The 27441-nt window shown below is 46.1% G+C and overlaps 1 protein-coding gene across 1 annotated transcript in view; it reads right to left on the minus strand.

The window, feature by feature from the left end:
* Nucleotides 1-27441, minus strand: part of LONP2 (lon peptidase 2, peroxisomal) — a 1695025-nt gene that overhangs the window by 1566422 nt on the left and 101162 nt on the right. Inside the window, exon 2 of the mRNA XM_069607050.1 lies at nucleotides 25555-25789. Within this exon, the coding sequence (XP_069463151.1) occupies nucleotides 25555-25789 (235 nt within the window). The remainder of the gene's footprint in view (nucleotides 1-25554; nucleotides 25790-27441) is intronic.

Here is a 27441-nt window from a genome sequence, read left to right on the forward strand (position 1 = left end):
TCAGGATTTCCGACTTCCCAAAGTTTACTTTTGAAGAATAGTCCCACGCAGTTTCCAGTGAGATAAAATAACCTTTATTACAGGTCATGAATTACAGACCCCGAGCTCAACCTTACACCTGGCTGGCTAGTGCAAACAGTAATAGAAGCAACATTAAGAGTAAACATTCTCTGGCCACATGCAAGCTATGACTCCCTGCTCAGAACCATATTACACTGTGACATTCCACATAGAACTATACTGCATCATACACAATGAACACCCTGCTCTATATGAATAGCAAGCATGACCATAACTATTTACATACAGTGAGACAACTTCATAACATATCTCCCTCTCATTACCCACACAATCTTCTCACCACAGCGATTCTAGCTTTATTCCAAACTTGTCCTCCACTCACCCTCCCAGCACCACTCATCACTGCTACCACACGTACAGGATCCGAATACAATGGATCTCCCGTCTTCTTGATCATCACCTTCCTGATCCTCACATAATCTCCACATTCCACTCGGAGTTCCTTATTCCCTCTTCTCCGGTTCTCCCTCATAACAAACTGCTCTTTCTTATTTTCTGAGATCACAATTGTTAGTGGAGGAAAGAGGGAGAGGTTGGAGAGGCTGCACAGGTAAACTCAACAGGCAGCCTAGCAGCCGAGGGAGGCAGGAGGATGCACAGATGTGAAAGCACACCTACATTCGAATTTCCTCAAAAAGCACACATGCAGCACAAAAATGGAGGGTGCACAGGTGTAGTGAAAACTTCGTGAGCAGTTTTAAGGAAGGCACTAACAAGCAGAGGAAAACAAGTAGTGGGAAACAAGCAGTAAGTGAGTTTAGGCCGATGCACATAATAGGTGCTCAACAAGATCTGGATTGCAGTGATGCTAGAAGGAAAGGGAGACAAAAATCCATGGCAACCAGGCGGATGGTTGCAGTCAAGTTCCCGGGGGCTAACCGGTGCAGAGTAGAAACAGATAGCCCATGGTCAACAAATGTAAAAGTACTGCAAGTTTGGTGAGCAACATGGGCTAGGGGCAAGTTGCTGGAGCTGTGGCATGGAGGGGGCTACCTCCAGCTCTGGACAGGGCCAGACAGGGGCCTTGGTGAGGGGGCCGGCTAAGCCCATCGGCTCCCTGACTGGCCTTAAGGCTGCTCTGGATGGCCAATTATAGCAAAGGCCAGGCAGGCTGGGAGGCACACCATTGTAGGCCATGGTCATGTAGGAATTAGATAACTGTACCAAGATAACGAGGGACGAAGTTGATGGGATCCGGCTGGGGAACTCACAGACACAGTGACCATAAATATATGTAAGGCAGGCATGCGTGCTGGCATCCTTGTTATTTCCGCTGTTTATAAATGATGCAGTTTTCTAAAATTAGTGCAATTGTATTGGATGCCCCAGACAACGTACATGTAAATGGAGTCTGCTATTTGTTGAAGACGATGCTGTCCTCCTCAACATTAGATCTCTGCCTTTGATGACAAATGTAAGAACAAAGGCCTAACTATAACAATGAACAAAACTAAAGGGGTGATGTGCTGCCCTACAAGTAGTATTCCTCGAGTTCCAGCAAAATGCGATGTAAATAACTTTTTGCTATAATCTGTGAATTCCTTTGAATATTTGGGTACAACCAATTTGAAATGGACAAGACGGATTGATAAGAGTGCTCCGATTGCGGCCAGACACTGTGGTGCCATAGCACGATTCTTTACCAGTTTTGGGGTTTGCGGGGAGAGCATTCTCCTCTGCCATGAAGGTATACATGGCCCAGACTATCCCAGCTATTACATATGGAGCTGAATTGTGGGGCCATGTATCCTGCACTACTCTTGAAGCAGAGTAAAATAAAATCCTCAAGTACCTTTTAGGAGTCCTAAGCAGTGCCTCTCAGTCCCAGTCTTATAAGAAGTGGGACAAATAGAGATCAAGGGTGAAATCATGTTGAGGTCACTACTATAGCTAGAAATCTAGAACTCAGGTGGTCTTGCGCTCTATGGGGAGGGCCTAATCGATGTTCTAGGATGAAATGGTGGTAAATCTCTACCATGATTCAAATATGTTCCTGAACCTTGGTCTTGAAGAGTTATGGCTTGACCCATCTATAATTGGTCCCCAGACTAAGACTATTCGTAAGAACCATTGCTATGAATGGGCACTAAAAATAAGGCTTGATAGCTGCCAGGCTGAATAGCTGTCAGCTAACTATATTTTAGTCAAAACTAGCCTGGCATTGGAAGCCTATCTTGACTTTCATGTCGAAAAAAAGATGAAATGTTTATACACTAAATTTTGTCTTAAATTCACCACACATTGGAGGAAGGATATGTCAACATTATGCACAATCTGGGCTTCCTGCATTGAGGACAAATAATGTTTTATCCTTTTGTGCCATTTGTGTGATATGGCGAGACACAAGTGGCTAAAACTGTTTGCTGTCACGGTCTGGCATTAGAATTAGGAGGCAAGCCATTATTCTAATGAAATACTGCCTCTCTTTTACAGTGTTCTCAGTGGTTTCTTCCTTTTTATATGCTGCATTTAAACAAAGGAAATTTATCTAAGAAGTTAGATGGGGCAGCTCTTCTATTTTACATGTCCAGTGGAACTATGGAATGATGTTAGTGTACTTGCATAATGAATGTGGGATTTCATGCCATGATACTCAGCTGTTGTTATTAGCACTTTTAGGCACCACTGCACTTTCCTGATTATGATGGAGATGAAATATATGTTCTCCTGAAAATGCTTATTAGCGCCAATTTTAACACTGTATTAGGGTTTCGTTATTTTATTGTATTTATGCTGTGCTGCTGATCATGGTTTTATGCTCATTTTATGATCTTTGCCATTTTAATCTATGTATATGCTTTTTGGGCACATAGCCGAACTACAGCAATCAATTGAATGCCCTGACTCATGATGTACTCAATGATTTTGGCACCATGAGGAAAATAATCTCAACTGCTAGTGCAAACAAGCAAATAGAATTTTGTAGTTTTGCAATGTAACTTTTCAAAACTGTATCTCACATTATCTGAGCTAGACAACAAGAAAGGAATCCAGCTATAAGAAACTGATACAGGCTGAAATTTCCATTCAGTATACAATTATACATCAAAGGTTTCTCACTCTACAAATCTGATTTTTAGCTCTTATTTCAGTATTGGCGCTGACACTGTCCAATGCAGCCTGAATACAGGTCTGATCGTAGTAGAAATTTCCTAGATTTAAAAACACGTTTTACAGGATGCATCATCCACCAAAGGCTTGATATCAGCCTCCTACAAGGTTCTGACTAAGACTAAGAGCTCCGATTTGGAGACCTATGCGAAGGGACGAAAAAGGGATCTACATGTTTAACCAAAGCAAATTAACTTGTTGTTAGGCAGAAACCTGTGCAGTTCCCTCAGGGACCACTGCAAAAGATTTAAGACTACAGGTGTTTGGCAGTAAACCCACTTGGTAGCAGTCTGTACCACAAGGATTCATTGGTAGCTGTGGCTGAGCAGTCAGACCTCCCTCAAGAAGAGTTAGGAAGTATACAGAGTATTCACAATAGGTCAAAAGAACAAAGTAGAATAAGTAAACACTGACCAGGGCTTGGTGTAAAAGAGATATAATTATTTATTTAAAACCACATCTAGAAAAACACACAGGCACCAATAGTAAGCAATTCAAAAACACGGTCACTAAAAGGAATACACTCCCTTAGAAGAATATTAGACAAGTCTTAAGTAAAGCCCCACTTATTTTCAGACAGCGGTGAGCGCTTAACGTAGATGGCACTCTAATAATTCGTTTTAAAAGGGAGAGAAAAGCAGAGAATCAATTGAAACAGATCCCAACACTTTTACAAGAACGCAACAAGAGAGGAAGTAACACCGTGAGTTTAGAGTCAGTAGGCCGGATCCACTTTAAGGGGATCAAAACGAAATGCGTCCAAGGTCACACGGTTGCAGTGCACAAGAGTCTTGCAAAGGTTCAAAAAGAGTTGGACCAAAAGAAAGGGACCAGTTAGAGGGTCAAGGCGGCCAGCCCAGTCTAGAAGGTTAAGGGGTTATTATTACCCTGTAGCAATCTTTAGAAATGGAGGCCTGGCGGACACGGTACCTTAAAGTGGTGAGAATACTCCAGCGGGGGCAGTTGTTCCTGGCAGCGGATGCAAGTCGGTGCTTCGTCCGGGGGAAGAGAGGATCTCGTCGGGGAGGAAGATAGGAGTCCGTTGCACTGCCAGGGAAGAAACCAGCCGCGGAGTTCTCAGGTAAAAGGAGCGGTCCTTTTATTTGCGGTCCAGTGGTAAGTGGCTATCCGGTTGCCGGGGTGCTTGGCACGGGCAATTCGACCACAAGACGGTCTGGGGTGCGAAGAGAAGAAGGTAAACTGGTTGTGCCCACCAGTCAGGGGAAGAAGCCTCTCCAGCCGGGAGATCTTCTCGGTCGTCGGGAAGTGGTGAGTCGGTTCCGCAGGGCTCCACCGGTGGTGTCGTCGTGGTAGGTTGGCTCAGTTTCTCCCTCGTCGGATTCTCAGGTCCTGTGGCGACTTCTGAAGTTCCAGTCCCCAAAGCCCTGCTTTTATGCAGCACACCCCACATTCACTCAGCCTAGCTGTCAATCAAACAAGCTAAGTGGTGAGCCAGCTGGCTCACCACTTGGGCCAATCACACAAGAGTGCGACTTGAGTTACCAAGGTAACTCAGTCCAGGGTGCCTAAACCCCCTCCCACACCCCCTGTGGTACCCAGACAGAGTGGCACCACTTTTGGAGGCTTCTGTGGATAAGCCTGCCAAAAAGTGGAACAAGGGGCTCGACTTGGTTTGGAGTCACAGAAGAGAACACAAACGCCATTTTAGAATCGAGTCCTGGCAAAATATACCAACCGGCGAATTAATATTAAATAAATAGACCGGCGGTATGGTCGAGGCTATGAGAATTAAATAATTAAAGTTGGTAGCCTCGAACAATGGGAAAATCCCATAGGGATATATTCGCGGTTGAATATAAAAAGTAGTATCCACTGCCACCAGCCAAAACTCGATCAGGGGGGACGGAGACGTGCCCCCTCGACTAACAGACCCCGGAATTGCCCCGACCAGTACGTCCACAATATGATGGTTTGTACTGGTTTCTGTTAATAATTTGGGACTAGTAAAGCCAATGGTGACTTTACATGCCCTGGGAGACAGTAATCAGTCCCAGGGTATGGAGTCTATGGTGGGGTGTCACTATGACACCCCTGTGTTACTGCACGGAGGGTGCTGTGTAACACACATAGTAAAAACACATGAGACCCTATGGAGTAAAGGACCCCATACCACATAAAACACATTAACAGTAAAAGGAACACCATAAATCATGTCCAAGAGTGGGAGAAAAAGAGTCTCACTCTTGGCAGGAGGAAAAAAACAAACTCCAGAAATCCAGCAAAGCTGCTGGGGGACTCACTAGGTTAGGAAATTCAGCCTAAAGAGAGAATTCTCCCTAACACCTGGCCCCCAGACTAAGGGACAGGAGGATTTAATCCACTCCTGGATGAATCTCATACCTCTAGTCGATGACATACATCCTAGAGAGACCATCAGCATTTTGGTGGTGGCACCCTGACCTGTGCTCAATGGTGAAATCAAACCCTTGCAGGCAGATTGACCATCTCAATAGTTTTGGGGTTTCCCCTTTCATTTGCATCAACCATCTCAAGGGTTGGTGGTCAGTCTGAATGACAAAAGTAGAACCATACAAGTATGGCCTAAACTTCTTCAGAGCCCACACAATAGCAAAGCACTCTCATTCAATGGTTGCCCACCTTGTTTCAGGATCCTTCAGTTTTCTACTGATGAAGCAAATGGGGTGCTCCCTACCTTTCCCATCCAGTTGACTGAGGACTGCACCTATTCCTACATTTGAAGCATCTGTTTGCACAATGAAAATCTGGTGGTAGTCAGGAGCTCTGAGTACTAGGGCTTGGCAGAGAGCCTTTTGCAGGGTTTCAAAGGCCTGATTGCATTCCTCATTCCACCTAACCTTTTTAGGGAAATTAGGGGAGGAGATGACATTCAATGGAGAAGCTATGGACCCATAGTTCTCAATGAAATTCCTGTAATACCCAGTGAGACCTAATAAGGCTCTCACCTGGGTTTGAGTAGTAGGTGTTGTCCAATTTTGCACAGCTTCAATTTTACTGGGCAAAGGCCTTATTTCTCCACCTCCTACCTCATGTCCAAGGTAGACTACTTTACTCTGTCCAATCTGGCATTTACTTGCCTTTATGGTCCGATTGGCCTGCAAAACATATCTCAGGTGGTCCACATGTTCTTCCCAGGAATTGCTGAACACTATGTCATCCAAGTATGCCATGCAGAAGTCCTCCATCCCATTCAGAACCTGGTTTACCATCCTTTGAAATGTAGCAGGTGCATTTTTCAATCCAAAAGGCATAACCTTAAACTGGTATAAGCCAACCGGGGTAGAAAATGAAGTTTTCTCCTTGGCATGGTCTGTAAGGGCTATTTGCCAATATCCTGACGTCAAGTGAAATGTGCCAAGTCTATCCACCAACTCATCTGTCCTTGGCAAAGGGTGGGCATCAGTCTTAGTGACTGCATTAAGAGCTCTGTAATCCACACAGAATCTAAGTTCTTTAGATCCTGCCTTTGGTACTAACATAGCTGGGCTAGACCATGGACTAGTAGAGGGCTCTATTACCCCGAGATCAAGCATCTTGTTGACCTCACCTTTGATGTGGGTTCTTACATTTTCTGACATTCGATATCTTCTGCTTTTGACTGGCAGACAGTCACAGTGAGTATGTCATGCTGTCCCCAAGGGGTCAAGCCTGGTGAAAGTGAGAACAGAGAGGCAAACTGATTTAACATAGATTTGCACTCTTCCTTTTGCTCAGGTGTCAGATTTGAAGAGAGATTTACTCCTTCAATCTTTTGGTCTAAAGGTAAGCCTCTGAGGAGATCAGGAAGAGCTTTACTCTCTTCTTCTTCCTCTGATGATGCTAGAAGCAAAGCTCCTACATCAGGTCTGGAGACATACGCTTTTAGTCTGTTGGTGTGGAAGACTGTTGGAGTCTCCTTGGGATTGCCCAAGTCCACCAGATAGTTGACCTCACCAAGTTTACCCACAACTTTGAAGGGTCCCATCCATTTGTCTTTCAAGGCCCTCTGCCTTGTTGGAATCATAATGAGAACTAGCTGGTCCTGAGTAAACTCGACCATGTTAGCCTTTTGGTCATGCCAGTGCTTTACCAATGCTTGTCCAGCTTTCAAGTTATCACTTGCTTCTGCCATCATTTGTGACATTCTCCTTTGGAGACCTATCGCATAGTCAGTCACTTTTACTGGCTTGGGGGAAGGAGCACTCTCCAACCCCTCCTTGATCAGGGCCAATGGACGTCTGACCGGATGACCATAAAGAAGTTCAAAGGGAGAATAACCTACTCCCTCCTGAGGGACTTCTCTATAAGCAAATAGAAGGCATGGCAGTAGAAGGTCCCACTTTCATTTAAGGGGGAACTCTAAAGCACCTATCATGCTCTTCATGGTTCAGTTGAACCTTTCAACCAGCCCATTTGTCTGAGGGTGATATGCGGTTGAGAACTTGTAAGTAACTCTGCAGGTTTTCCACATGGCTTTCATGTAGTGGGACATAAAATTTGATCCCCTGTCAGAGATTACTTCCTTAGGAAAGCCAACCCTGGTAAAAATACCAAGGAGGGCCTTAGCCACAGCCGGAGCTGTAACAGTCCTCATAGGAATTGGGCATCTAGTAGCATGGTCTACTACAACAAGTATAAACCTGTTGCCTGAGGAAGGTGGAGGATCAAGTGGACCAACAATGTCAATCCCTACTCTCTCGAATGGGACTCCCACTACAGGGAGAGGCACTAAAAGGTGCCACATTCTTGGAGCCAACCTTACGAGAAGTCTGGCAGGTGTGGCAGCTCCTGCAGTATTTATCTTCTTCAGCCCCCAACTTTGGCCAATAAAAGTAGAGTCACAGCCTTTCCTTAGTCTTCTTGAAACTCAAGTGACCAGCCAAAGGAATCTCATGGGCTAACTGCAAGAACTGTGGTCTGTTCTCTTGGGGTACTACAAGTCGTTTGTTGTCCCCAGGTGCAGACTCTGTTGGTTCACTGCAGAAGAGGCTATCTTCCCAGTGTAACCTATATTTCCCAGGCTCTTGCCCTTCAGCCTGAGCATCTGCCTGGTGGCGAAGACCTTCCAAAGTAGGACATTCTCTCTGTCCCTTACTGAAGTCTGCTCCGTTGGGTCCACCTTCTGCCAGTAAAGACTGCAGCTCAGGATGGTCAACAGGATCCAGATCTCCAATGAGTTCCTGGCCTTCCACTAGCTCTTCTCCAGAGTCTAGTTCAACCACACAGGGTTGTACCTCCCTCTCAGCCTCAGCTGGAGGGGGAGTTACTGGTGTAACTTTGGACAACCTAGGGGAAGTCCAGTGCAGCCGGTGAGGTTATTTTTTAGAAGTTTTAGGTTTCCCTTGTTCTTCTAGTTTCTTAGAGACAGCAGCTGACATCTCCAGTGGAGCAGGAGTGATCTCTTTCTTCATCATCTCCTTGGGAGTACCTCTCATGGTTCTCTCCCTTGCAGGTCTTGTGAGCTCCTGTAACCTTTTACTAGGAGGTCTGGGGGTATGTGACACTACTCCAAGAGTTTTCAAGTCATTACCCAGCAGAACCCTTCCTGGCACCTCACTTTGTATGCTGACAGGTATCTTTACAGTCATGTCATTACTCTGGATGAGAACTGGTAATTGGGGAAGCATCTGCACAGGCCCTCCAGCTAACTTGGTGAGGCGTTTGGGTGCCTTAGCAACATCCTCAGCCTGAAAAAACGATTTGTCCACCACAGTTATGCTGGCCCCAGTGTCCCTAATGGCAGGAGTCTCCTGACCATTCACCTGGACACTGTCCTTATAATACTCTTTAGTATTATCTGGGATAGAATTATAGACATATAAGTTCTGTTGTTCCCATAAACCCAGAGACACTAAAGAGACACTGGCTGAGACTCCAATGGGTTCATCAGCCAGTAGTAGAAATTTTCCACTTGCCATTTGTACTTCGTCCTCTGGAGCGAAGGCTAAGGAGACAAGCTGGACCCCTGAAGGTTTACCCTTACATCTGGGATCTCCTTTCACATGGTCAGTAGAGCCATAAACAAAGCATTTACCAAATGCTTTCTGGAATGGTGCTTTGTTCTGACCTCCTTCTGGTTTGGCACCAGGAGGTACACTAGCCTGATTTGGTTTCCCTTGTGGCTTACCCTTTTGGTTTTGTTTGGGGCCCTCTTTGGAATTGGAATTATTAGAATTCTCTTTGGAGTCCTTCTTTGGCTGTTTTCCCTAATCCATTTTCTGAGTAGCCCCATAATCCTTGTGAGTGGCCCTGTTGGCTACCCACTAGTCAGCAGCCTTAGCTAACTTCCTGGAATCTAATTCCTTTGAATCAGCCAAGTGCTGTCTGAGCTCAGGAGAGCAGGCATCATAAATTGACTCCAACATTACAAGATTCTTCATTCCTTCATAAGTGTTAACTCTGTAACCCTTAATCCATCCCTCTAAGTTTTTCAAACTTTCACTCACCCAGGTAGCCCAAGGGTTACCATCATGCTTTTTGAGGGTCCTAAACCTCTTAAGGTACTGGGAAGGGGTCTTCCCAAATCTAGCCATCAAAGCTAGTTTCACACATTCATAATCCTTCTTATCCACCCCCCCAACTCCATTACCACATCCGTTGCAACAGGGGGAAGCCTAGAGAACAACCAGGGAAGTAACTCATTCCCTGTGATGTCCTAGAGCCCATGATTATACTAAAAAAAATGTTTTTAACTTGTTTATTTTAAATCAAGGCAGGTTGATAATTACAAAACATTGTCAGCAACAATCTTTCAGGCATGTTGATCCCCAGTCCATTTTTCCCCCCGATCTCCTCCCCCCCCGTCCCACCTTCCCCTCGGTCCTCGGAGGTGGATTCCTCCCTCCTAGATCGCCTATTTTGCACCTCAAAGTCTATGTGTCTCCCTCAGGGATCACTTGGTCTTTCAGGATCCATCGAGCCCTGGTGGGTTTGTAGGTCAGGGCGGGGAAGCGGTGGTCGTATTCAAGTACTGGGGCCCAAATATTCTGGAATCTGTGGAGAGTTCCCGCCTGCGCTGCCGTCACCTTCTCCGCAACCAGAATATCCCAAAGCTTAGTCCACCATTGGGACATGTGAGGGCCTTCCGGGGATTTCCAGGAGCGGGCCAGCACAGTTTTCCCTGCTAGCAGACAGTGTGCAAGTAGTTTCGATCTGGTCCCGGAGCGTGGGTAGATCGCGGGAATCGGGGCTCCTAGCAAGACTGGCTCTGGTTCCAGCGGGATCGCCGTTCCGGTGATTTGCGCGATGGTCCCCAAACACGTCTTCCAGAATTGCTGAATCTTTGGGCAAGCCCACCACATATGAAAGAAGGAGCCTGGGCGGCCACATCCTCTCCAGCAGGAATGGTCTAATTGTGGATTTATGTGGTGGAGTCTAAGGGGCGGGTAATACCACCGTAACATGATCTTATATGCCCATTCCCTTGCAGGTGGATGAGGCGTGAGTTCTGGTCCAAATGTCTACCCAGGTTTGGTCGTCTATTAAGTGACCCAGATCTGCCTCCCACTGGGCCATGCAGCAAGCTCTTGCGATCAGGAAGTCACCTAAGAAGCGCCTATACAGAGTGGATACTTTCCCCCGAGCTGGAAGATCTCCAAGTGTGAGTTCCAGAGCGGTGGGAGGGCGTGTCGCTGCTTGCAGAGTTTGAGGGTGCGAGCACCAGTGGCGCAGTTGGATATAGGTGAATCTGTCCCTTTCCTGGAGTTGGAACTTTTCCTTACATTGCTCAAATGTGAGGGGCCTCTCTCCCGTATACAGCTGGCCTATCGTCTCTAACCCGCCATTTATCCAGTTCTGAAAGTTGCGGGGGTGTGCTCCAGGTGAAAATGCCGGATTATGGAAGACCGGAGATCGTGGGCTCAGGCCTCTTCAGCGCCCAGTCCCAGGAGCTTAGGGTATGTTTGGTTGATAGGAGGAGGTCTCCCCAGTGTGCTCTGAGGGGGGGTGGGATGTGTGACAAAAATCGCAGGGGTAGGGGCACTTGCGATTGTTCCAGTTCTACCCATCTAGGGCGATTTGTAGTAATTTGCCACGCCTGGACCTGTGCTAGTTGAGCCGCCACTTTGTATGCCCATAAGTCTGGGACCCCCAACCCTCCCAGTCTGGAGCACCTTAGCAAGGATCTGAGGGGGATTCTCGCTCTCTTACCTTTCAGATAAATTTCAACATCTTTCTCTGGATATCGCAAAGAGTTGGTGCGGGAATCGCTACTGGGAGGAAGGCGCAGGCGTACAGGAACCTTGGAAGGAGGTTCATCTTGCAGGCTGTAATGCGCCCCAGCAGTGAAATCTCCTGGGTCCCCCAACGTTTTAGGTCTCCTTCCAGTTCTTTGAACAACCGGGGGAAGTTACTTTTATGTGTCTTTTGGGTCAGCTGGGATGTAGACCCCCAAGTAGGGGATGGCTCTTTTTTCCCATGTTATCGGGCACATCTTGGCCAGTGGTTCACGTTCTGCCGGGGTGAGGCCGATGCTTAGGGCCGATGATTTATCAAAGTTTACTGTAAAGCCTGAGACCTCACCATAGCTGGCTATTTCTTGTAGCGCATGTTTCAGGGATGACTGGGCCTCCGAGATTGTGAGAAGTACGTCGTCCGCATATAGGGCGATTTTGTGTTGCGTGGGGCCACTCTGTGGGCCTTTGATCTGGTTGTTTCGCCTGATTCTCTGAGCAAAGGGCTCCATGGTGAGTGCAAAGAGCAGAGGTGATAGTGGGCAGCCCTGTCTGGTTCCGCAGGACAGGGGGATCGGAGCCGAGTTGTGCCCGTTGATTCTCAGGAAGGTTCTTGGTCTGCTATAATTAGCTAGAATCGTCGTTTGAAATGCTGTCCCGAAGCCGAAGGCCCCCAGGGTGTGTTTCATGAACGCCCAATCCACCCTATCAAATGCCTTGGCCACGTCCAGTGCCATTAAGACTAGTTTCTCGGAGTTCCGGGAGGCACGGTCTACCAGGTTCAAGGTTCTCTGAATGTTGTCTCCTGTCGTGCGGTGTAAGATGAAGCCGGCCTGATCGGGGTGGATAATCTCCGGTAGGACGCGACTCAGGCGATTCGCCAAAAGTTTGGAGTATATGTTTGCATCAATGTTCAAGAGTGCAATCGGCCTATAGCAGGTCAGGTTTCTCGGATCTTTTCCTGGTTTGGGCAAGAGGATGGTGGTTGATTCCTGCATCGATGGGGTTATTGATCCCGTTTCCCTGAAGGAGTTGAACAAAGTTACTAGGGGGGGAATCAGCTGGGATCTGAATAGTTTACAGAATCTGGTTGAAAAGCTGTCCGGGCCAGGGGCCCGTGTTTTAAGGGATTTAATGGCCTCCTCTACCTCTTCCTCTGTAATGGGCTTCTCCAATTCGCTCTTCATCGTGTCAGGGTTGACGGGGCAATGCTGCCTTCTGCAGGTATTCCATCTGTTGCGGTAGGTTCCGTGGGGTTGCCGTCATGATTTGGGTCAGATGGTCTTTTGCCAATCGTTGCTTTTCGGGTTCTGAATATAGTATGACCCCATTGGGATCTCGCAGGCCGGTGATGGTATTAATGCGTCTCTGCTTGGCCAATTTGGCCACCAGGAATCTGTTTGCCTTGTTGTTCTTTGCGTAGTACGACTGTTTGGCTTTCGCCATCAGCAGTGCGGTTTGTTCCGCATAGTGGGCTTCTAGTTTCTTCCTCGCCATGCGTATGATTCGCTGTGTCTTAGGGGACCAACCCTTTTCTCTGAGGATTGCCTCAGCTTCCTTCAGCTCATCTTCCAGAGCTATCTCAGTCTGTCGCCTGTCCCGGTGATAGGCCGCTTCCTGGGCGATCAGGGTGCCTCTAATCACTGCCTTCATGGCGTCCCAGTTATTCGCCAGCGAGGTGTCTGAGGCTGGGTTCTCGTCAAAGAAATTTCTTATCCCCTGCGTGATCTTGTCTCTTGTAGCCATATCATGCAGGATTGGGTCGTATAAGGACCATTTACGTAGATTGTCGAGTTTGGGGTTCTGGGCCCAGAGTTCCAGGATCACTGGGGCGTGATCAGGTATGACTCTTGTGCCGATGGATACCTCCTTGATGAAGGCCAGGGTTTGCGGGGAGGTCAAGAAAAGGCGATCCTCGAAAAGGTTCGGTGAACGAATGAGTAAAAGGAGTAGTCTATTTCGGTGGGGTGAAGCACCCGCCATGTGTCTATCATCTCTAAGGACCTGAACAGCTGGAGGAGGCTTTGGGCAAAATCGCTTGGAGTCGGGGGGTGCGATCTGTCCTTGATGGGGTCAGGAACCCGTTGAAATCCCCTCCGATTATCGTTTGGCCCTCTACGAAACGGGCGAGAGACGAGCCCAGGGTGTCATAAAAGTGCGATTGACCAGAGTTAGGGGCGTACACCGAGATAAAGGTATATAGGTTTCCTAGTTTCCTAGTAGGAGGCATTTGACAGCTATATATCGGCCTTCTGGGCATGTTTTCGTTTCCAGAACCTGCGGGTTCAAGTCTTTTCTAAAAAGGATCGCAGTGCCTCCCTTTTTGCTTGCTCCAGAGGCGAAAAATTGAAGCGGAAACAGCCGAGAGTGAAGCCGAGTAACATCCGCCGGCAGCAGATGAGTTTCTTGGAGCATGGCAACCGCAGCATCTTCGTCCTGGAGTTTTAGTAGAATTGCTTTTCGCTTGTTAGGAGAGTTCAGTCCATTAACATTTAGGGAGAGAAGCCTCAGGATTTGGTGGTCTGGTTTCCTTTCTTTCTCTATTACTTGGGTTGGGGAGGAGCCGGGGGCTGGTGATTCAACTGCCATTTCCACTGTGAGTCTTTAGAGTATCATCCTGCGCTTGAGGTTTTAACGCGGGACCCCAACAGGGGGCCACAACTTTAACTGACGGCTGGGCCGAAATTGTGAGTACGGACGCACCCTTGGCCAACAGGGCCAACTGTCCCATCAAGTATTGTGTACTGTGGGTTTCCAAGGAACCAGAGGTGGAAAGTATCCTTGTAATGGGTATGAGCCATGGGTATGGCCCGCCGCCTCCGTCTTCGAGGTTTATCAGTTTAGGAGTGAGGTGGTGGTTCCAAATTTAGGTGAGGCCAAGTGAGTTTGGGCTACGATGAAGTTAGAATATGGGGACGCAGGAGCGCCTCTGATCATCTCCTTCTATTGTTCCGCTGTGTTGTCGACCATGACGATCGTCTAGGCTTTAGGGAGGGGAGTGGTTCAGGGTCCCCAGCCCCCTCTGAGTTCGGCGTGGAGGGCTCTCGGGGCGAGGTCGGGTGCATGATTTTCTCTGCGTCCCCCAGGTGGCTAATCCGGCATAGGGTGCCTTTGTATGTGAACTGCAGAGCTGTCGGGAACAACCATCTGTAGGGGACCTGCTGGTCCTGGAGGAAAAGTGCCAGGGGTCGGAGTGCTCTCCTTTTCTGTAGGGTGAGTAGTGAGAGGTCCTGGTAAATCTGAAGTGGAGTGCCCTGGAAGGTGATATCCTCCCCTTGGCGGCTGATCGCTTAAACTGCCTCTTTGGTCGTGAAGAAGTGGACCCTGGTAATAACATCTCGGTGGGGTCTGAGTCCACCCCCCGGCGCGTCGCGGGCATAGCCTGTGGGTCTGGTCTAGCAAGAGCTGGGATTTATCCAGGGATTGGACTTGTAGTGCATTGATAGGGACAAGATGGATGCCCCCACATATTTCGGTTCCCAGAACTGTATGTGCAGTCTAGTCTTTTGGGTGTGGTTCAGCCCAGAGACACCTGGGATACCCAGAGAATATTTAAGCTAAACCCAGGCTGAGAAACATGCTTTGTGTTTTCTGCACCTGCAGCGTGACACTCACCGTGTTCGGATCGGTCTCCAGTAGGCCTGCATCTTTCTTCTGCGCTCAGCTCCTGCAAGAAAAAGAACACTGTTAGGAACAGCCTTACCTTGCGGCGCTTTTGCCCATCATTCATGGCTTCTTCTGTTCTGCGGGCATCTTCGGCGGTGTCATTCCCATCCCGGCACGCCGCTTCCTAAGGAAAAGGGAAAAGAACAGAAAAAAGGCATTAGTAAGCATTCAGCAAATCTTTGCTTATTTTTAAAGACTGTACGAGCTTCAAACGCTTACCTGAATCCCAGCCGCTCTGGGGGAACTCTGTCTCCGGAACTTCTCATCCATCTGCAAGAGGGAAAAGACACTCCAGGTTAGTGTGGGAACATCTAGAGGCGCTGCATGCCGCACTTACTCACCGCATTTCTTCTTCATAACCGGCATCCACGCTGAAAACGTTGCGGCACCTAAGACACAGAAAAATAACTCAGTTCAATACAAATACGAAAGGGTTGCATCGCTCTCTCACTCACCTTCAGCGCTACTCATCTCAACAGCACATCGCCATCCCCGGAAGCCGGCCATCATCTAAGGAAGGAAAGGAACGAAGTTGGAGAACTGTTCAAAAGACTCATTATACTTACCTGTCGGACTCTTGCTAGTGAAGTAACTAGGCAGCAACGAGCCTGCATCAATCAATGCGCCCCTGTGCTGAAAGCAGGACGGAGAGCACTTTCCAAGAAAACAAGGCCCAGTCTCCAGTCAAGTAGACTCCACGGAAGGGTTCGAAGTCATAAGAGGTCAGAACAACAGGCTGAGTGATGTCCCTGTGGATACCAGGTGAGCGTTACAGTTTCGTAGTATTCTTTCTCTCTCTGCAGTTCGTTGGTTTCAGGTAAACTGGCATCAAAGAACTGGACACGGTGAGCATTACGCTGCCCACAGCAGAATAATGCAAAGCATGTTCTGCTGTTTGGGTGCAGTTTAAATAGTGTCAGGTAAATTAGTCCAGGTAAAATAGTCCCAGGCCTGCCACACCCAAAGTAGTCCAGGTAAAATAGTCCCAGGCCTGCCACACCCAAAAGACTAGACCGCATAGCTCAGTTCCTAGCTGAACCTCCCCAAGTTAAATAGTCCCAAGTAAATAGTCCCATTCTAATGTTGGTCTTCATGATGGTTATGAGACTGGTGCCCAAGGTGCCAGGACTGATTCCAAGAGAGTCTTGGATGAGGTTTTAAGGCCTTTGACCTGGCTCTAACAGGAAGGCTGACTTGCCAGTGAGGGCCAAGAGCAAGGGTCATGACAGAAACTTGACAAAAAGTTGCCGGATCGCGGTGGTGGAGACGCGTGTAAGTGACCTGGAGGACACAGAATAAAAGGGCAAGATCTGCAAGCTTTTAAGATGGCACTCCTAGCGGTGCGCATGAAATGTGAGGACTTGGAATCTCGTTCCCGACGGAATAACGTATGAATAGTGGCCTTTCCTGATAGCGAAGCAAAGGGCCCAATGGAGACATTTGGGGTTGACGTTCTGCAATCAGTCTTCAGCGAGGTGCAATTTTCAGCACAGTTATTGGTTGAGAGAGAACACCGCTCGCTAGCCCCGCTTCCGAGGCACCTCCAAGTACAATTATAGCCAGACTAGATCTGGACTTGGTACTTAGGTTGGTGCAAGAGAAAGGAACACTCCAGTACAATCAGCGACAGTGCATATTTACCCAGACTGCTCTGCCGGGGTTCAGGCAGCTAGGAGATCCTTTGACCACGTGAAACACCTTCTGCGAGATAGACAGGTGTGATACGCAATGATGCTCCCGTCCGAGCTGCGCATCCAGCCTGCGGAAAGGGCACACTTCTTCAGATCCCCAGAGGAGGAGGCTGCGTACATTGAACGGTCCATTCCCATTCCGCTAAGCCGTAGTTCTGATGCTGGGCGTAAAGATTGTGCATCTTCGACAGCACAGCCGGCATCTGGTGTCTGAGGCTTGGCCTGTTTCTTTGTCTACTACTTTCCTTGCTTTAATGTGATGTAAACTGCTGTGCTCTGTTGACGCTATGCTTGTTGATGCTAAGCTTTTGGTTTAAGTTGTTGTTCGCATTGTGCCCCCAGATGTACATGCTAGAATTCCGAGGGGATACACTATCAAGTTGGGGTGGATGGTGCAGGCGGGGAGTTGGGAGTAGGTAGGGATTCAAAAGTTAAAATGTTTCACTGTCCTGCAGGCGGCGGTAGCATATTGGTTACATATGAGTGTATTTGGTGCATTAATGCTATTGGTTGTGAATGGCTTCTAGCGGATCCAACGGGGGTGGCCTTCCGTTTAAGCTGCTAACATGGAATGGCCATGGATTAAATAACCCTGTCAAAGCTAGGAAGATCCTATCATATGTTGAAAGATGTGGGCCCAAAATACTAATGCTACAGGAGACGCATACACAGAGGAGGGTAAACAAATCCTTTGCTCGGAACTGGGGTCCCTTAAGGTTTTATATCAATAACTCTTTGCAGGGTGTCCTCACCCTAATCCATCATTTGTTGGAGTTACGGGTCTCCAAGAGCAGCATAGATTTGTTGGGCTGCTATGTGATAGTCCGGTGCGTGATGGCTGGCAGCTCTGTTATATTGGTAAATAAATATCGGGCTAACGTAGATGACCCCGAGATCTATCAACAAATTTCAGATATACTGGCCCTGGATGACGGGGCATGGGTGATCTGGGGGGGGGGGAATTTCAATACGATACCTGATACAAAGTTCGATAGGGCCTCCAGTGTACCATGGGTCCTTACCAGGGTCCTTACCAGGGCTGCCCAGACACTATATTTGGTGGGAGATTGAGGGGAATTCACCTTCCACGCCTCTGTTCATGACTCTGATTCTCGCATCGATTTCTGGTTACTCATCCCAGAGGTGGTCTCCACGGTCCAGGATTGTTCATCCCTGCACTCTGTCTGACCATTCCCCTTTGTCTCTGACCCTGCTGTCCGTAAACCACCTCAGACCAAACCCTTTTGGAGAATGGCCCAGCCTTTCTGAAAGATTCTAATATGGTAGAGTCCCTGCACATTGACATCACTGAATTTGTTACCATTAATGGGGGCTCGGTCCAGTTGCAATCTACGTTGTGGGAGGCATTTAGAGTTTGGATGAGAGGAGTGCTTATATCCAAATCGACTGGTGCCCTCAGGAGTATTAGGATGGAACTTAACCAGGTTCAGATCCAGCAGAGAGAACTTCAAAATGAGTTTGGTAGGACAAGGAGGGATTCGGTATTGGGACTGATCCGAGAGACACTGGGGAGGTTTCACACATTAGCTAGGCAATATGATGAGGGGGATACGGTGGGCAGACTGTTATCTAGGCTTGCTGTTAGGAAAGATTTCTCTTTACTTCACCTTTCCTTCCATCTTTATAGAACCCTCAAACGTTTTGCTTTTATTTTTTAATCTGACCTGAAGCCTTAAGCATCATTACACTGGCCTTTGCTCATATTTTATGGGGAACTGATATGTGATTCAGGATGTCAGTACTGGGAAACCTTGTTTCCATTAGTTGTGTTACTATGTTACTACTTTTGGTTATTTTTATATCACTTGTTTTTGTGTCACTTGTGTTAACTTTTTATCATTGTACAATGCAGCTTGCATTGAAGTACAATAGGGTGCATTTTTGTTTTGTCCAGACTACACTCAGAGGATGTTTGGTTACTCTAGGTGTGCTAAAAGGATAGGCTGGTGGCAGCAGTGACTTTTCCCCACTTTTTGAGGATGTTTGTTTTAGCATTACAGCGTTTAGCTACTAACTGTTGCTACTGGTCAAACATGGCCGTGCCACGAGATTTTGCGCCTTTTTTTTGCCATCTTGTCCTTTAGCCTTCTTCCTGGCCTTAGAGGCCAGGATAATCCTTATAAGGGCTTCCAGTGCCCGGGAAAGCAGGAGCCTTTGGCAGGCTACTGGAGGGCTATGTGTGTTTGCTGGCAGGATGTGGGCTGGGTCTGACTCCAATCCACAAACTGGTTTCAGTGTGTCTGAGCGGTATGCCTGAATGTTCAGCCAGTGGTCCCGATTGGACTACTGCTGGGGGCAGGGGGAGTGCTAGTCTTGCTATTGGCTAGTCTGTTTCAGCTCTTATCTGGCTTTTAGGATACAAAGAGGACCCCTGCACCCATTCTTCAGAGATCCTGGAGAAACCTGAAGGAGCCAAGTATCCTGTCCAGCTGTGAGACCCATGAAGAAACCTGAGAGCTGACTGAAGGAGGCCTGGCAACCAATTTATGCTGCTGTCCAGGAGGAGCACTGTCTTGCTTGTGAACTTTAGTAGTCCTGGGAAGGAGCTACGACCCATGGAGTAGAGGAACCATCCATGCCAGATGTCTGCTTTGTGCCCTGCCAACGGGAACCTTCGTACCTGCCCTGGAACCATCCTGGGGCTGACCAGCTCTGTTTTTGTGCTACAGTGCTGCCGGCATCACCGTACTGAGTTTAGGCCCCGAGACTACCTCCTGCGGAATGTCGGCGTCCTAGCATCAAGGGGACCTGAGATAGTCTACTGAGTCCTTTTGTGTCACCGTGCGCAGTGACCACCATCTGAAAATTTCTTACCTGACCTGAGTCCAGTCCTGAGAGGGGTGCTACATTGACTTTTTCAGCATTCTTTGACCGAGAGTCCTTGCAAGAGTAAAAGATACCAACAGGAGATCTGCTCGAACCTGCAACCCCTGTGAATCAAGAACTGACTTTTGGCGGGAAGAGCAACATCAAACCCTCTTCCTTTGTTCTGCCATGTCTGGGGAAGAATCGGGGTAAGTTAGAGAGTTTCTAAAATACCCCTGTACTCCCATTATAAATCAATGGGCTTATAATAAAGCTTATTTCTAACACTTTTGGCTTTGCCATTGCTTGCTTGCGCAAGACATCTGACTGTTGGGGCTACTTTTGGCCATTTGCACTAACCCTAACAACCCTTCACTGGACCCCAGAGACCCTACCTTAATTTTTTCCTGAATCCTAAATTCTGTGGAACTATAATACGAACAATTGGGCAAAAGGCACCAGGAAATTTAGGGCTGGACAATTTTAGCTAGGGATCACCTTTGCTGAACTTTTTGTGCATAATTCTATTCTAACCTTTCCTTTGCAGGAGTTTGATGTGTATTATGCCCTATAAAAAAGTTAATGTATATATGTATTTAGTTTGATAGTGTTGTGCAATATGTCTACCTGCTAGCAGTCATTTTACTATAGTGTGTTTTGGCCATAAATAAATAACTATTTTTATGCATCCTGTCTTTCAGTGTAATCTGTGATTCCCATTGTGTGACCTCATTGTGGACCCTTTACAAGCTCACCCCCTCTGCAGAACTTAGCCTACACCGCCTGTCACTGATACCTAAAGTGGTTTGGCTACAGCTTCCCAGAGTCCCAGAGTTGTTCCTGTCACAATATAGGTTGGCCTTCTATACATCTGTCCACCAGGCCATAGTATAGAAAATCAGTCCTAACACTTGCTAGGCTGAGAACTTCCGGCACCCGATCACTAGCATACGCAGAAAGGGCGGTAGGGTGATGGTGCATGATAGTGATATAAATGAAAAGTTTTCCAAATGTTATTCTACGCTATACCCAAACAGTGATATGGTTTCAGAAGAGGTCCTTGCCCGCAACCTCGCTAGCATTCAGCTACCCATGCTGACGCTTCAGGCTAGCCAAGCTCTTGATCAGCTTCTAACGATAGAGGAGATTGGCGAAGCAGTGAAATCGCTGGCCTCAGGGAAGACGACCAGGGCAGATTGGTTGGGGGATAGAACTCTACAAAGAGTTCAAGCAGGAACAGGCTCCTAGACTGTTGGCAGTATGGGAAGAATCTCTTGCTCGAGGTGAACTTCCCCAGACCATGCGGGAAGTCATTATCGCGGTCCTATTGAAGCCCAATAAGCCCTCTCATGATGTGGCTTCCTATAGACCGCTATCTTTAATAAATACGGATGCAAAGATTTTTGCAAAAATGTTGGCCATCCGTTTGCCTCCACTGGTGCACCCAGACCAAATCGGGGTTCATTTCCACTAGGTCCATGGCCTTAAATCTGAGATGATTTTTTTGCATGAAGGCACAGATTGGCCCGCAGGCCAGGGCGATTGCGGCATAATTAGACACAGAGAAAGCCTTTGATTCGGTCTCCTCGTGCTATCTGTTCTGTGTACTTTGCCACTGGTCCTTATTTTATGCAATGTATTCGCCTGCTATATTCTCACCCGGTTGCTAGGGTTCGCACCAACAAAACACTGTCAGCACCGTTCTCGCTGGGAAGGGGCACCAGACAGAGTTGCCCACTTTCCCCCTTGCTATTCACTCTCGCTATAGAACCCCTTGCTGCTTTGGTTTAGGGATACCCACGGACATAGGGGGATCAGGATAAATGGGGCCCACAGATCATTTCGCTCCAATTATGCAAGATATACACACGTTTGCACAGTATTCAGGGTATAGAATAAATAATGCCAAGCCTGAGTTATTCCCCCTCACACCCTCTACTGTGCAACCAGCCGTACCTGGGGGATTCCACTGGTCCCCCCTTCACTTAAGGTGCTTGGGGATTATGGTTTCCAGGAGTCGCAATCGTACGTTGACAACCATGAGTCATACCTACAACAATTGACTACGAAATTGTTGATTTGGGTGAAGCTTCTGATTTTGTTGCACAGACCGATCTCATTGGTCAAGATGGTGGTGCTCCCAAAGTTGTTTACTTCTTCTGTAATGTACCCATACGGCCCAGGCGGGTCTTTTTCATCAGGCTTAGGACATTAGCGACAGCGTTCATCTGGGATGCAGGGGTGGCCAGGGTTAGCTGACAAAAATTGACTGAGCCATATGAGCGCGGCAGCCTTGCAGCCCCCAATTTTTATCTCTATTACTATAGCTCCCAGGCCCACTTTGCTGGACACTGGTACGCTGTGGCGAATAGGGTTGTACACCTACCACTGGAGCATTATGGGGCATCGCCCACGGATCTTAGATCAGTTATATTTAGTGATGGGTATGTCACATTTGACCCTGTCAGAACCACAGTAAATGCATGGTCGAGGAGATTCAGAAAGTTAGAGATGAATTCTCCTTATAATTCGGCATTCCCCCTGTGGAATTTCCCTGGTATTTCCCCCTCATAATACAGGGAGATTAGAAGGTTGTGGGACAACTCTGGTCAACTGACTATAGGGAATCTGTTTCCTTATGGTCGCTTTGTATGCCTTGAGGATTTGTCCAGTAAACTGGGGGGTGGTCCCTTTTGGATGCTCCAATACTATCGGATGCAGCCAGCATTTTGCAGAAAATGGCCCTCATTTCCTATTAAACCGGAGACGCATACTTGTATTAGCGCTATCAGTGGTGGGGTCACGGCAAGGAGTGTCAGGCTTTATAACTTGTTACAGTCAAACCATCCATCAAGGAATAATATGAGAGAGGTCTGGTAAAGAGACTTGGTGCTTTCATTGGGGAGGAGAAATGGAGCAGATGTTGCCAGCTGACAAAGGCAGTCTTTCTTAAAGAAGGTCTGCAGTTAATACAAACCAAAGTGTTGAACCATTTGCACTATACTCCAGCTAGACTGGCCAAATTCTCCCCAAACAAAAGTGGCCCTTGTATGCAAGCTGAATCCTATCATATGTATTGGGCATGGATCTTGGATTTTTGGGTAAGGTGGTGGGTGTGAGACACTATGCTTGATATTTCGCTGTGTCTCTCCCTGCACAAGCGCCTTATGGGGGCCATAGGAAAGGTCTCTGTGATTACTCGTCGTTTCTTCAACATAGCGAGTGTAGTAGCTAAGAGATGCATACTTAAACACTGGAGACCTAAATAGCCCCCCAGCTCTGAGGAGTGGCTGCGTGAACTAGTTTATGTCAGGAATGTGGAAAGGGATTTGTTTTAACTGTGCCATCAACATGTCGTCCATTGGACTCTGGTCAGATTTTATTTGGCAGGTACCATCTCTAACACTGCCCGCAGCGAGACCACAGCTCTGGACTGAGTTTCTTGGTATGGTCTAGTGCACCGTTCCTCCATGCTGACACGTCATAAGGTCTATCGAAACTTGTTCTGCGTCTATTATGTAAATTTAGTATGCTCTGTAATTGTATTGAAATTCTGCATTGCTCGTCGCACGACGTCTCATAAAAAAAGGTTTTAAAAAAATGCATTGCTCAAAGGAAATATACATAGGTGTTGATGTATGAACATTAGTTATTCAGATATGTGCCCTATGGTGCGAAAGAGGAGACAAGAGTAAAGGGAAGGCAGGAAATAAGAAGAGAAGGAGAAATATGATAACACGGTGCAAAACAGACAAAGTTGAAGATAGTGTAAGGGTGAAAAGGACAGTAGCAGCAAATGGAGAAGTACTCAATTTGAGAAAAAAACAAGTTAGAATAAACATTGTGGCAGCCTGAAAAGTAAGAAAAGGGCAGGTTTTTACAAATATTAAGAGTTAATAGCAACAGGTACAAGCCAGAGAAGAAATGGGAAGAACAACGGAGGATAGAAAATAAAACAAAGCTTACGAGCAGTGGAAGAAAAAAGAAGCAAGGCAAGGGGAGGGAGAATAAGGTGAGGTGGAGAACAAACATATGGAGAAATGACAGGGAAGTGAAAGATTCCAATTTGTAACCATTTTTAACAAATTAAGATGAAGTGAGTGGTAAATCATTCAATGCTGAAAGGCAGAGAGACAGATTGCAACAGGAAGATAATCTGTGAAGGAGGAAAAGGAACAAAGTGTGGAGTCATACACATAAAAGTGACAAATTAAACCAGAAGAAGAGATAATAGAAGGTAGAGCAAGAGTGTGAAGGGAAAAGAGAAGACCCAAAAGTGAGCCCTGTGCAACCTAGCAACAGCAGGTAATATGAGCCACTTGCCATGCTTTTACAAAAAGAGTGATCAGAGATGTAAGACAGCCAAGAAAGTACAGAACCAGAAAAAACAAAAGAGGAAACAGATGAGCAGAGAATAACCCGATTCACAGAGTTGAAAGCTACAGACAAATCCAAAAGAATAAAAAGTGTTTGCAACTTACAGTGACAAGCAGATGCAAGAAAATTATTGAGTGTTAGAGATACTTCAGTGAAATAAGCCAATAAAAAACAAGACTTTAGAGTAGGTGAAAAAATGAACATTAAGTTAGCAAAGAGTCGAGTAGAAGTTACACGTTTCAGGAGTTTGGAAAGAAGATATGTCGGGAATTCTAGAGAAGATTTGGGGAAGTGGTATTGTTTTGAGAATAGGAAGAGTTGAAACATGCTTAAATGAAGAAGGAAATACAGCAAGAAACAAAGAAGGAAAGAGACAGAAGGTAAGAGAAAATACCCAAAAACTGAGTGAACGAATGTCAATCAGCAAGAGCAGCAGTAAAAAATAAAGTATTTTGGAAAATTGTACATTAAGATCCTCTAACTTGGGAGCAGCCATAGTATTGGCTAAAGGAGCAAATCAAATGATGGCATTGGGGTTGCATCCCTTAAATGTTTTATCTCATCCCCCATAACCACATTGATCTTAAATGCCTTGTCTTTATCTCCATTATAATCTTACCTCTTGTAGACAATGTTATTCTCTGGAGTTCATGGACTTGCTCTTTTTGGCTTAGTCTATATCCAGTTAGTATGCTCATAAGCTACAACATTAAATCTAGCTTCTTACAGGTGACTCTGCAGAGGATTACATGGATCAGGGTGAAGACACACTATACGCAACCCAAAAAGCACTTCTCATGAACAAATAAGTGTGAATGATAGAAAAGATGCAGAGCAACCAGATGAGGACCTGTTCCTTTTTTCAATTAATTAATAATATTATTGCAGTACTCATTTTGGCCTTTCCTCTCACTTTGGCTCTCAAGCTGGTGTAGGAGAATACACCAACAATCCCAATAGTAAGTAAACAAATGAAAAGTGAACAAGATTGGGCGTAATATAATAACTGAATTTTGGTGCATCCTCAATGGCGTGAAGATCAACCCCGACCAGCTCTGCAATGCCCTTGAATTTTAAGCATGCATACAATGACGAACATTTTTTCCATGTGGCTCTTCATGGCAATTTGCACCCAGTTTAAGTACTGTAATAAGGTTTACTACCTAGTGTAGTTAACGTAATATATCTAACTTGAAATGATGAAAGGCTAATTCAACAGAGCCGTGATTCACATCTGAATGCAATATACATAGAAAAATCTGCAGGCAAGAGCTTAATTTGCTGAGCTATGTTGCAAGCTATGTGGTTAAAATTCTCTCAGTGGCAATTATATGCCCCCACCCCCTTCTCGTCCCGGATCAACTCAAATAAGTAAGTGGCTGTTACACAAGATGTTAATCCTGCCAGGAATAAAGTCCATAGGATGAATTTGATCTACATAATCCTGGGGAGGACGGGGGTAGGATATATTAGAGGGATACATGTCTGACAGATTTTCTGAAGTTCATTGATTTAAATGTATGATTGGCTTTAACCAATACCTATCTATGGTTGCATGAATGTTGAATGGACCGACATGCAACCCTTACTGAGTTCACACAGCTTTGCATAAAGTAATGAGAAAAGGAGGGGAAAAAAAGAAAGTCACTAACCTGCACAGCATATTTATAGAACTGCTCCGACAGCTCCCCCAACTCCTCCTTTAAGTTAGTTTTGTCTGTGAATTGTTCAAGGCGGTCCAACTGTTCCACCTCCGCCACAGGATATGGGCGCTCCTTCAGCAGGTGGACGATTTGGAATCGACACAGACCAGTCACAAGCAAAGTGTAGTGGGGCTTGGGCCAGTTACTCCCCACCACCTGCACAGCCAGAGCTGCTGTACCAATCCTAAAAGAACAAAAGTTATTACATTTACTTGCGCACGTTTAAAAAAACAAGGTCACTGCTACAGTTCAGAAAATTGAATTAAGTTGCAAAAACAAAATGACCCTGTAACAAAATGTGTCCAGAGCAGGCAGAAACTAAAGATCCAACCCAGTTTTGCTATCTATTATTTCCTCAATGCTACTATTTCCCTACATCGTTTTTCATTTTTTTTTAATTTACAGTTTTTCCTCTAGCATTGCTAGAAGGCTGTTTTATGCAGAAACAGCCCCATCAATATATCTTTAGTTTTGTCTTATATGTGGTGCTTTACCACCAAAAAAGGAGATCAAATATTGGTATGGCATTTAAAGTGTGAAAATGAGCTTCCATCAGGCGTTTCCACATTCTAGACATTGCCAGATAGTCTGAGCGAGTGGGTCTTTGCGGGCTTCATTTTCTGCAACTCAGATGGAAAGTGCTGTTGTAGCCTCTACAGTGCATTACATTTTGACAGCTTCAAAGGCTTTGCTCACTACCTGGCACATTAAATTGATTTGCTGCAAGACGAGCAGTACAAGAGGAACAACGAGCTTTCTTTATTATGCCACATAACAGTCTTAAACATATAAGAGAAATTGATGGGTGCAGTGCAATCGAAAACAGCCACTGGCAAAGCAAACAGTTTCAGCTTTAGTGTAGGTACAAAATGACAATGAGGTGTCTATGTTTTGTTAATAAAAGGTAATGGGTCCATTTTGAAAGTGCTTGTTAGATTTATGTTTTTTTCTTCCTGTCATTAAATGACTGAATGTTGTATGTGGCACAGTTTAAATATAGCAAAAAAAAGGGGCATTATATATTGAGGTATTTGGGCTGTACTAAAGTTAATAAGATAAGTAATAAAATGTTTGTGCAGGGTTTTATTTTCCTTCTGTTTTAGGGCGTTATATTTTCGGCACCTGTTTGAATAGTGATGTATGCTGTGATTGCCACTGTAGGCTACTTTTGGCAAGGTTGGTAGGACAGAAAATAATGTTAGTAAAAAAATGTGCATGTTATTTAAAAAAAACAAAAGTGTATGCAAGTTATTTTACAATAGTAACCAGTTAGAACCACTATGGGTATACTCTTCAAGAGGGGTCTGAGACAGCATTGAAGAATACAAAACAACATTGTTACTGCGATACCAACATTAAAATAACATCCAATCAAGGTCATACAAAAATAAGATTTTGATTACACTACATAAATACAATTTTCAAAACACTACCATCCCATCCATGTAAGAGAATTCACAGGTAATGCAAACTTTTTATATAAAGGGCTCTCTGCGTAGGGGAGAACAAGGGGGTGCAGACTAATAGTATTTGTAGCAAATGCAAGAATGCCAATATAAAGAGTGGGATCTTAAATGTCAATAGGGCCTGTTAAACAGGGCTATGGATTATAACCATTATAGGTACCTTAATGCCTGTCCAGGAGCTTGTCAGCGTCGAGTCGGGTTTCGTGGTGCTTTCCAATGCGTCGATTCAGGAGTCAAGCTGGTTCGACGGGATTCAGCAACACTGTGCAATTCAACAAGTTGCAACAGCTTGAGGTTCGAAGAAGCTTGAGACAAGCAGCGATGTGCAGTTTGAAGTCTTGACAGTGACTCAGTGCAGCACTTCAACTTC

The sequence above is a fragment of the Ambystoma mexicanum genome, chromosome 1p (genome assembly GCF_040938575.1).
Source record: "Ambystoma mexicanum isolate Mex_15411 chromosome 1p, UKY_AmexF1_1, whole genome shotgun sequence".
Lineage (NCBI taxonomy): Eukaryota > Metazoa > Chordata > Amphibia > Caudata > Ambystomatidae > Ambystoma > Ambystoma mexicanum.